At 35.2% G+C, this 12490-nt stretch overlaps 1 protein-coding gene across 1 annotated transcript in view; it reads right to left on the reverse strand.

The window, feature by feature from the left end:
• Positions 1-1158: 1158 nt before the first annotated feature.
• LOC144979919 (uncharacterized) overlaps positions 1159-12490 on the reverse strand; it is a 37585-nt gene continuing 26253 nt past the window's right edge. The window contains exons 18-25 of the mRNA XM_078927199.1: positions 11097-11250; positions 9764-9873; positions 8411-8606; positions 8004-8227; positions 5835-6044; positions 4656-4874; positions 3450-3593; positions 1159-2822 (exon numbers count right to left, since the gene is read on the reverse strand). Coding sequence (XP_078783325.1) covers positions 1848-2822; positions 3450-3593; positions 4656-4874; positions 5835-6044; positions 8004-8227; positions 8411-8606; positions 9764-9873; positions 11097-11250 — 2232 coding nt within the window. The 3' untranslated portion in view covers positions 1159-1847. The remainder of the gene's footprint in view (positions 2823-3449; positions 3594-4655; positions 4875-5834; positions 6045-8003; positions 8228-8410; positions 8607-9763; positions 9874-11096; positions 11251-12490) is intronic.

Here is a 12490-nt window from a genome sequence, read left to right on the forward strand (position 1 = left end):
AGATTTACAACTAAAAAGGCACAAGAAAAAGTAAGACAAAGGGGATGGGTTAAGATAGGTAAGATTACAAGTGCACACTAACAGTGTACTTGAATTGAGATCACCTAAAAGGCTCATCCAGACATGAGCACAGGTCCCAACTAAGAGGAATAGTATTCCGAATACACTCAAATGTTTCCAAACCAATATACATTTAAAACAAGTTTTTTAGTTTCTATGGGTTTTTACAGAGCTTGCAACAACAATAGGACATTTAGTAATGTCAGTGCTGGTGACAAAAAAAAAAAGGAAGATGACAGAGGAAAAGTTGTAGATCTGAGAAGCAATTTTTTTTAAAAAGCAAGACAAAGTGGACTGGTTCAAATAGGAAACAGAAGATTCCACGAGCGATCCATCAATGTTCCTATTTCGATATTACATAAAGTTCCAATCCAGTCGCAAGCAAAGAATCCTACTAAGAAGGATTCACTCAAATGTTTACAAACTACATGTTATTAAAAACTAATAACTATAAAAGTAAATAGAGATGACTTATAGGGGGAAAATATATTATCTTTCTAAAGAAAGGAACTACATTTTTGACTGTCTTCCTCCCAGCTAAGGATTCTCGTCAAGACTAGAAAAACCATAAGCAACCTCAATCCAGAAAAAAAACAGAGAGTAAGATGGAATGGGAGAACAGATGTGGAGGATGGGAGACACGGCGTGCGACTTCTCTGCCCACCATGGCAGATCAGAAGACCGTAAAGATCAGTTACTATACTCTAAGGGTAGAAATCACAAAGCTTCAACAACATGCAAGGAATGGTTCAGCAGAGGCACATAAGTGATACAGTACTTGCTGGATTATAGCACGCTCTTGTGAGAAGCAAAAAAGTGTGCTAAAATCCGAGTGTGCAATACATTCAGCCATTTATTATATTCGTACGATATCCATTAAACTTGTTTCTAAAGTGAATTACAAGGAGTCCCTGGCCAACAGCAAAATTTAATTTGTAGGACGAGACATGAAATGCCTGTAAGGCGATGTTACAATTTATTTCCCCAGACAAAGGAGAAAAAAAAAAAAAATTCAATGTTTCCCATTGACAATTTACTGTTTTTGATGTTGGCTGAAGAAGGGGATTGAACCCAAAACGTTCTATGTTTTGTATATTGTTTGTTTTTTTTTTGTTTAGCTGATATATATTCACTTTTTTAAATGACTTGTATTAGTCCGCAGCTTCCAGCAGCTTTGTACATATTCACTTAAAACGTAATCTGTCATCTTTTCAAGTTGTGACCTGAGAAGAGAGACAACCCAGTAATATCAATAATAGATAATGACAGTGCTCATGATTAAATGATTACATCCCTTGATTTGTAAAATCTTGAATATTGAACGAAACTGTTCCATTATTGTACGCACAAACTTCTTTTTATTGCTTGAGAATTTGGCTGATAAAGGGGTATCAAGCTTAAATCATATTTTTCAAGTAAGTTTTATATTTTTCCAGATTGCCTATTCATTTTTATTTTGTCTCCAAATTTTCAATTGCCCCATAAACACTGATTGTAAACAGTTTATTTTTAAATATGGAGTCTGACTATTTTATAATGAAAACGATTATTTCTGTTTTAAAAGGAGAAAAAAAAAGATAATTCATGCAGTCTTGTGGTCTCATGGTATAACACTCGCATAGAGGGAGTATGAGTCTGACTGTCAAAAAAAAAAATTGGAGTAGAGCCTTACAGGTGCCTTGTCCTATTCTCACATTATGAGTGTTGCTGTTAGCTTGGGTACTACTTGTAAAGTGCCTTGAATCTTTTAATTTTCCTACATTGGAACCTATACATTTGGTGACAAACTACTGACTAGAAGAAGCATGAGGGGATTTGAATTGTCGGACACATGCAGGGGAGACGACTGTTCCCGACAGAGGGGTCAATGCTTGAGGTCGGCCATAACTCAACAGCTTGTTCATCTTATCTCTCAGGTTCTTCTTTCTCTTCCTCAACACAAAATCAACAGCCTCCCCTTCTTCCTCTTCTGTCTCCTCCTCCTCCTTTCTGTCTCTAAATTCTCTGATCGCTGTTGTTACTTTCGTTTTCGAAGTTGCAGTCAATGTTTCCAAACGTCCTTTATGAATTTTCAAAGTGACCTCCCTTGTTCTCAGATTTTCGTCCTTTCCTTCCTCTTTGTAATGACTGCAGTGACTACTGGAATTTTCATTTCCACCACAAAGGTTTCTATAATTATCACTTTTACAAAAGCTACTGAATACAGTTGTCAATTTCTGTTCCAATTTCTTCTCATCATTTTTACTATCATCGTCTCCTTTCTGATCTTCTTTGCTACCATCATCATCATCACCCTTACCGACATAATCATCTCTCACCTCAATGTTTCCTTCACAACTCACCCTGTCTACATCATTAGAATTCCCTCCATCTCCCTCTATCCTCTCCCTTCCCATCATTCCAACTTCCTGATCATTACAGACTTCAGCATTTCTATTTCTACTCCCATCACACTTCCTGTCACGTTGAGTATGATCTGCCAAATCAACCAAATCTTTATTTTTCTTTGCTTCAACTACACCTAAATTATTCTCAGACATGTTGCTGCTTCTGCTGCTGCTGCTGCTGCTGTTGTTGTTGTTGTTGTTACTCTTGTTATACAAATTTCGACAGAGGTCTTTGTAATTTGAGTCAGAAATGTCCTGATCTATGTCTGTTGTGTCACATTTTGATTGGGAAGGGGTATGACGTAGACTGCCATTGGGCGTAAGGTGGTTGAAGATTTTCTCTACAGTTTCTTGAGGGAAGTCGTCATCGTAATCCTGTGAGTAAAAGAAATAAAAAGTGGATTATTAATGTATGAGCTGATGTCTCAATTTGGGGGTCCTGGTAAATCAGTCGGTAGAGCACTCCCTTCACAAGTAAAGAGACCAATAACTATTTTCGGTAGAGTCTAGATTTTTTGTTGTTGTTGGATCCCTCTGTCCCTCAAACAGTGAGTGACTAGGTAGCTGAATCCTTAAGATCTACGGGATTTACTTTCTGATATATATACGTGTGTTTGTGTGTGTGTGTGAGTAATATATTTATGTACAGTGTGTATATGGATGTGTGTGTGTGTGTGTGTGTGTGTGTGTAATTAGATGTATGTGAGCTTTTGTTCGTATGTCAGAATCTGCAGTGTGTAATGCTTTTTACTGATGGTCAATGTGAAGCGCTTCAAAGCTTCGGCATAAGCGCTATATAAATGTACATTTATTATTATTATTATTATTATTATTATTATTATTATTATTATTATTATTATTATTATTATTATTATATTAGCATCCTATCAAAATGATAGCAAGCAATTATTATTGTCTAAAAGAATATTTTTGCTCTTTTGATAAGTAACAACAACAACAATAACAACGCAATGACAACAAATTTACTATCAAAATAGTTACCAGAGAAGAAAATCTCTCATGTCCCCCAAACACATCAGGCACAGAATGTTGTAGTACATTTCCAGTGACTGTGGCACGGTTTTCCAATGATGAGGTGCTTTCATTGTCTAGGGCAAGCCTGGCTTTCTCTAGGAATGAAGGAGTCTGAATGAAAATGTCAAAATAGTATTCAAGTCATTAAAATTAAGTTGATTGCACGGGTGAAAATTCACAGGAATTTTAATTTGGCTGAGAGACAGATCATCGAAGCCATTTTGCCTGAAAAAGATGCTATCCTAAAACAAGTACCCACCACCTTAAACTTAAATGACCATACAAGAGTCAAAATGCCTGCAGTGGATTCTTATCTTAACCAAAACATTAGTACTGCCGGCATATGCTGGCCAACTTTCACCCATAGATGCTTGTAGCTATGAACACTTAAAGTGTTGAACTAAAAATAAATACAAACTTTAAATAAAAAACAACAAAAAGACATAAAATACTAAATTCTTTAAACAAATAACAACACTTGGCACTAACTCCAAAGGGAAGTGTAAAAGGGAAAGCCAAGAAACACAAACATTGAACATGTAAGCATGTAAAGAAAAAGACAAAGCCGAGACTGATTTAATCATTATAACAGTGTGAAATCAGGTAGAAGGCACTAATGAAAGACATGATATGAGAAGGTATGCACCAGAAATTGATAAACTGTACCAGACAAAACAGAGAGAAAAATAAAAGATTTTTATTAAAAATTAGCTTTCTTCAATTAGGGATTTACTTTAAATCCAATTTTTGGCTTATGCTTCATCCAAACAAAACCTTAGATTTTAGCAAGAAGATCAAATTTTGCGTCTATTACAGACTGCAAGTTACAAAATTTAGAGTCATGAGAGAAAAAAAAATAAAGTGCCCATAGCAGGATTGAATCAACATGAACAAAACAGAACTTCAATGTAAATGTGAGTGAAGCAAACTCCCACTAAATCACAGAATGAAAAATCCCGTCAAAGGTTCAAATAAACTATGAAAAAGGGTATTACGCGACATATTCTTATTTACAAATCTTACAACGCATATTGTTATTAGCTCATTGTTGTAATGGAAATATTCTCTAACTAATGCAAAATAGTCTCCATTAAAAAAATGTTAAATCAAGCCCAAAATTGTACTGGGTTATCAGACCTGCTAATATGTGTACAAAGGCAATAATACTCTTACCACAATTTCCTGGAGTTCTGTCAAAGCCTGTCCATGTTTACAACCAACACTTGTGGAAAACGAAGATGTTTCCTGTCTGGCTTCAGCTGCCACCGTCATGGTCGTCATAGTCCCCCCTGTATCAATTCCTCCCGGTCTTCTCATAACACCTCTGGAGTAACACTTGGACAGATTCAAGGCCACAAAACACTGGTTGTCTTTCAAAGATGACACAATGCTCTGAAATGGAAAGATTAAAATATAGATAGTACGCGCTTGGCTGATAATCTCACAAAATTGCCATCAGGAAGTATAACGAAATAACACACAAAACTATGTTTAACCTTAAACATTTATATTATGGTTAATACAGTTTACTCATAAACGCGGGTGGCAAAAAACAATAAAAAGACTCTAGTGACGTCATCTTCATTCTATCTATAAAAATAAGACTTTAAGCCAGTTGGTTTCAAAGAGGGTGATATCTCCCCAGAACGACGATGGCGATAGTCTGGAGGGCACTGCGGTGAAATTTGGTGATTGGAAGCGTTAGTGGGTGTTAAAAGGGGTGATGTGAAATTTTCATGAAATGAAAAATGAATAAATAAATAAATAAATACATAAATAAATAAATAACCAACATTTGAATTTGAGGTCGAGTTTAAGTGAAAATGTTTTATTGAGGATAATTTATAACCAAGATTTTATATTTTTGATCAGTTTAATTAACTTTAATTTCACTATTTAGCATATGATTCATCCTGACCTAATAACATTGTGCAGCTATGTGGTCTTGTGGTATGACACTCGCTTTCGGGCTGGAAGGTCCTGGGTTCGAGCCTCGCTCTGCGCATAGTTGGGACCTTAGAAAAGGCTTTTTACTCACATTCTCTCACCGTACTCAGGTGTAAAATGAGTACCTGGCCGTTGACAAAAAATATTGTAATATCACCAAACAGGCGTCATGTTTCGTTCTACGTTATGTGTTGCCGTTGGTCAGGGACCCTTTGTAAAGCGCTTTGAGCACATTTAGTGGATATTGCGCTTTATAAAAGCTCATTTTTAAAAAAATAACGTTTTGAAATGATGGGCCACATATATGTCACTATGTAAGGTTGATGGTTGGGGCCGATTAGAGAGTACTGGGACGGACGTGGCTTAGTGAAAAAAAAATATAAAGTGAGGTTAGATTGTAGTTACCTGTGCTCCCTTCCATATTTTTATTACCAATACATCTCCATGCTTGTCAACAGATGTAATCACCAGTGGTCTCCCTTGCCCACTAGCAGCACTACTACTACTATCACCGCGACCATTGGGCGAGTCAATCTTTAAGGCCACGCCCACAAAGTCAAACTCGAGGCTGCTTCCACCTCCTGCCAGTGAGCCAACCTCTTTCACTGTTAAAACCTAAAGTGATGTGGAGAAAAGATATAAATAATAATGGAAATTGAATGTAAGCTTCAATTTAATTACAAAGACAGATCAAATGAACGTTTCTGGTTTCCCTTTTATCAACAAAACAGGATGAATGAAACACCACAGATGAATGAGATGATGTGGGAGTGGCGTAGTTAAGATGATTAAACCATGTCGAGAAAAGAAGAGAAGGATAATGAAAGGGGATCTGAAAAATTCCGAAGTTCAAAGCTGGTTGAATATCATCTTTGAAGCTGTTCCAAATTTCGATTTTGTAATATATGACAAACCAAAAAATACACTTTATAGACAAAACTATCAAAGTTATTTTGAAAAACATGGGAAGGAATTTGTTTTCATAAGTTTCTCTGGATTTAATTATAAGTGCTGATAGTGACAAAAACTGAAAAAGGAGGAAAATTTTTAACTTCTTTAAGCTCCACCTTTACTTTACTAACCTCCACTTTTAGAGAAATTGAGATGATAAACTATCATTGATAATCTAGCTAACTTCTGAAGAGCTGGAAACTGCTTCTGTTTGTTCCACCACACATCAAGTCTCTAACAGCCTGTATATTTGATTGGGGGAAACATCATTTTTAAAAAGGAGGAAATTCCTCCTCGGACTCCAAAATTGCGGATCAAGGGAAAACAATAAGCACTGAATAATGAATAAAAGAATCCAAAAACCAATGATTGGCCATCAAAAGTATAACAGTTATAGCTTTTTGAAGTGTAAAAATAAATATCCAAAAACCAATGATTAGCCATCAAAAGTATAACAGTTATAGTTTTTTGAAGTGTAAAAATAAATATCCAAAAACCAATAATTGGCCATCAAAAGTATAACAGTTATAGCTTTTTGAAGTGTAAAAATAAATATCCAAAAACCAATGATTGACCATCAAAAGTATAACAATTATAGCTTTTTGAAGTGTAAAAATAAATATCCAAAAACCAATGATTGGCCATCAAAAGTATAACAGTTATAGCTTTTTGAAGTGTAAAAATAAATATACAAATACCAATGATGGGTCATCAAAAGGATAACAGTTATAGCTTTTTAAAGTGTAAAAATAAATATACAAATACCAATGATGGGTCATCAAAAGTATAACAGTTATAGCTTTTTGAAGTGTAAAAATAAATATCCAAAAACCAATGATTGGCCATCAAAAGTATAACAGTTATAGCTTTTTGAAGTGTAAAAATAAATATACAAATACCAATGATGGGTCATCAAAAGTATAACAGTTATAGCTTTTTAAAGTGTAAAAAAAAAGTGTAGACAAAGTTGATACGTACTTATGCAGAGGTGCCTATTTGAAATTACACATTTCCAAAATTCGTAGTTTCCAAGGGAAACAAAGAAAAAAAATCACTTTAAATAACTTAAGAAATAATTTGCTCTCAGTATGGTCCAAAAGTCCTGAATATAGGTTCTAAGGAGCTAAACTTTCCTTTTCAACAAGATTTATTGAGTCAAAGAGACCTATGCAGTTCTGTAGCCAGGAGCCAAAAATTTGTATTTCTACAAATTTTTCGTAGTACTAGACATGTCTACTTATGCACACTTTTTCACACTTACATTTAATATTGATGACACAAAGTTTAAAAAACGACATTTTGTCACAACCCCCTCTTTCTTGGGGTTTATGGTTAGCAATGATAGAGGTAGTAGCCAGCAGTACTGTATAGATAGATAACAAGCACTGATCCTCACCTCACACTCAACAACTCTCACAATTGGCTCCGGATCTAAATGCTTAACCCGGTAACTGCTTCTGCTGATGGGCAAAATATGTATGAAGGGCTGGAGTGTTCATTGCTCCAGTAGTAGATTTGGAGAGGAAATAAGTGCCATCGAGCTGTTTATACCACTATTAGGCCATATTATTACTCTATAATAAACAGTAGGTAAACAGATTTTTTCAAAAATCAGTTATCTACCTCTCTAGGCTGATATATCAAATCAAGAAGGTTGTCCCCAATGTGTAGTTTTTGCATTCGAGTGTGCCGTGTTGATGCCAGAGCCACTTTGCATGAATTGTCGTGTTGCTGAGGACCACTATTCCATCTAGACGATGAGACTGCCAGCTGGTACATTCTGTATCGTTGACCTTCACGAATATCTGACCAGTCAGCACTTGGCCTCCACACCGTCAACATGGATTCTGAAAGAAAGTTACCACAGAAAATCTCAAAATAATCTTGTTATCAAATCCACCTCCCCCCTTTCTCCAAAAGCCAAAAGCACAAAAGCTTAATAGTCTGGTTCATTGATAAGACATTGAGTGCTTTAAGTCTTTATTCAAAGGTCAAGGAGAAAAACGTGACAACAGTAATTATGTACCCACCACAATTGAGGTCAATGTCTCTGTTACTGCAACCAACAACACGCAGTTTCTGTACCGGCATGACAAAGCGCTCCTGGTGCGCATTACTCTCTGCAATGGATTCCTTGACTCGCTGATTCAATCTCATTTGCTTGTCTGCCATACAGGCTTGCCTGTGATCCACTAATTTCCGGAGCTGGTCTTCACTCAATAACATCTGTATTAGAATTAGAGGCAGGAAGAGAAATTGTTTTAGTTTTTAAGGTTTTAATAATAATAATAATAATAATAATAATAATAATAATAATAATAATAATAATAATAATAATAATAATAATAATAATAATAATAATAATAGATCTTTGTTGTCCATAAATATGGCAATTTGTCATTTAGTTACACTTGTTATAACGTTAAACGATAACTGTAACATTGAACAGATATTTCACTCCTACTTATTTTCTTCTCTCTCTCTCTCTCTCTCTCTCTCTCTCTCTCTCTCTCTCTTCCTCTCTCTTTACAGTGGTTGCGACACATTTAGCTCATTTCAGCGCCAGTAAAACAGTGAAAAAAAAGAAGAAAAAAAGAAAATATATTTACAATTTAAAACACACGAGAAAAAAGAAGACATAAGGGAATACTTCAAATAGGGAACAGATGTAGATTTCAAGAGTACACTATCAGTGTACTTAGTTTGAAATCATCTAAAAGTCTCATCCCGACACCAGCACAGAATTCCACAAATAGGAACACACTCAAATGCTTACATTATACACTTTAAAAACAACAACAAAAATAACAATACATAACAAGGAGATGATTTACAACGAAAAAAAAATATATCACGTCCCAAAACTACATATAACTATACATTTGACTTTTTCCCTCCTAGTCAAGTATTCCGGCCTGGGAAAACCAAGTAATCTCAGCCTAAGACAAAGACAGAAAACAGACGTAGGGGGATAAAAGACACAGTAAGTGCCTCCCTGCTCATTTTGGGAGGACAAGAAAAGAAAAAGTGCTTGGTCTGAAAATTATGTGATGCCTACAACATTCCTGGGTCACTTTGGAATCATTAAAAAGTATCTAAGATTGTGTTTTTAAAAACAAGGAGGAACGTATATATAATTGTGTGAAATGAAAAAAAAATTCATCCTTTTTGAATTTATCATCTTTTCATTACTGGTCTTCCTGAACTAACCATATCGAAACCGGCAAGATAGAATGACTCCTGAACATTGCTTCCAGACCATCATTGATAACCAATTAGAGACAGAATTAATTTGAAAATTGTCACAGCCTTATATTTTATTGAAACCTGAATGCTTTAAAAATTTAAAATTAAAAAAAAAAAACATAATGACTAACTCCCACCTGCAAATCCTCTTGGTTGAAAGACGTTTCCCAAACATTCAACAATTCTTCACCTGTGCTCAGTTCTTTCACATCTCTTCTTGTCCATGTGCGTCTTTTCATTTTGGTGTCTTGAGAACACAAATTAAAACGGCAATGATAACATTTTTTAATGACATATATAATAATAATAATAATAATAATAATAATAATAATAATAATAATAATAATAATAATAATAATAATAATAATAATAATAATAATAATAATAATAATAATAATAATAATAATAATAATAATAATAAAGTGTTCTTCTTTAGCGCTAAATGCCGAAGCCTCAAAGCGCTTTACAATTTACTTATCAAACCATAAACACACTCATACCGAGCCAACCAGACATACACAACAGTCACACACACTCCCTAAGCAAGTTTTACCAAATGAAATTGATAGTCAACAAAATGGAATCAAAAAATAAAACGAATAATTTACTCATCAAGAAGAAATGCATAGGATAAAAATATAGTGAAAAGAGAAGTGCAAGAAAAGGATGTAATAAAAATATCAGGGAACAAAACGAAGACGTAACTGGTAGGGGATACACTGCCTAGCTGAAAGAGAGAGAGGTTAGAGAGTGAACACTGACTAATGCTTGACGATCCTACCACTCGAATAGTTGTTTTCATACTCATTGACTACCCTTTGGCCTCTGCACTAACAGCTAATGAGGGGTAAGAATGAAACTAACTCACCAAATATCTTAAAATTTTAATACACCAGCAATTAAGCTTTATGCTCTTCTATGTATAGAACAAGACAAACTTGTAAACATAAATAAACAGACAGGGGATAAACTCCAATATTGGGCTCAAAATATATTCAGTAAAAGTGTGGAGTGTACACTTACATCGATGATGAGAAATGAAAGGAATATGGATGTGCCAAATGAAAAAGAATTAAAATATCAGTGTCAAGGAACCAAACCCAGGACCAATCTGGTGCTGCACGCCTTGTCTGGTGGAAATAGAGAGGTTAGTCAGCGAACACAATTGTGATGAACCATTTAGCCAATCAAAATGTGGTTTTCAAACTTTTTGACAATCGTGCAGCCTCTCCCCTCTCAACTAATGAAGGATTCAGAATGAGACTCAACTCTCAAAACTCTCAACTACAGATTTCAAAGAGCGAGAAATTAAGTTGTGCACTCTTCTCTGCATGAAACAAGACAAACTTCTTTAATATAATCTTAAAAGGATTCTATTTTTGGATATATAAAGTTTGCAACCTTCATCTTCAATACATCACCAAGGCTATCAAATGCATCTTAAACTAGAATATTCAAAATTAGACTCACTATGTTTAATTTCCTCCTCTTCCATCTTGGACTGTATAGAGAGGTATATCTTCTCCACCTCCCTCTCTCTTCTCTCACTCTGCCTCCTTCTCTCCTCATCTTCCTCCTCTCGTGTACGAAACACATACTTTCCCTCACCTTGCTTCTCCATGTACTGGAATAAAGACAATGCAGATATAATTTTGGGCTCTGTGTACTGGAACATTATTCTAAAAAATGAATAAACATAAAGCAGTTAATCAGTTTAAAATCTTGGAAGTCAACCCAGAAGTATGAATGACTTGTGTGAAAGGGATCCAGTTGTATTCTAAGCTGCCAGAAGATATAGACTGTTGAAAGTAATGTGCTCTTTTGAGTTTTGCAGCTATGTGGTCTTGAGGGATGAAACTCACCTTCAGGCAGGAAGGTCCGAGGTTCAAGTCCCATTCTGAGCGACACATAGTTGAGTCCTTGGAAGAGGCTCGTTACTACAGTCTCTCACAGTATTCAGGAGTAAATCAGTACCTGGCCTTAAACAGCATTGTTTAGGTCATTAAAAAAAATTGCAATATCGCCTAACAGGCATCGTCTAAAAGTTGCTGTTGGCTAGGGATCCCTTGTAAATTACTATTAGCACATTTAGTGGATATTGCGCTATCTTTTTTTAAAAGGACAGATCACTAAACACAGTACGTTTTGGGCTCAAATCCCTTCTTCAGCCCATAACAAAAACAATTAATACACCTAATTTTGAGCCGCAAACTTTCCGTGTTTGGTATTTTGTTAATTTTTAAATTTTTCTTACGCTGTCATATTCATTTTTTCTAAATTTGTATGATGCAGAGATGGCAATTTCAAGAATTAAAAATGTGTAATTACTTCCCTCCCCCCCCCCCCCCCCAACCACAAAAGAATTCAAAATTCTAATCAAGCGCAGTCCCCATTTCATGAGTAAAATTGCTGACCATTCAGTGATGTGACACTGTATAAATACTACTTTAGACCAGGAAAATGGTAGCTTGCCAAATATACGTAATAAATAAAGATTTTCATAATTTTCATATTAGCACTATTTCTACAAAGAGAAAATTCTTAATTTTAAATTGAGTTTATATATATAGCGCAATATCTACTAAACATGCTCAAAACGCATTACAAGGGTCCCTAACCAACAGAAACAATTAGCATATAGGACGAGATGTGATGCCCATGAGGCCAAAAATACAATTTATATTCGGACAGAGACAATGCTGTTAACCACTAGGTACTCTTTTTACAACCGAGTACAGTGAGAGAAAGTGAGTAAAGAGCGTTTTCCAAGGACTCAATCATGCATTCAGAGAGGGACTCGAACCCAGGACCTTCCGATCTGAAACAGAGTTTAATACTACTAAACCACATATCCACATAATTTT

Source organism: Berghia stephanieae, chromosome 9 (assembly GCF_034508935.2).
Source record: "Berghia stephanieae isolate SIO BIC M18660-M18661 chromosome 9, UCSD_Bste_1.3, whole genome shotgun sequence".
Lineage (NCBI taxonomy): Eukaryota > Metazoa > Mollusca > Gastropoda > Nudibranchia > Aeolidiidae > Berghia > Berghia stephanieae.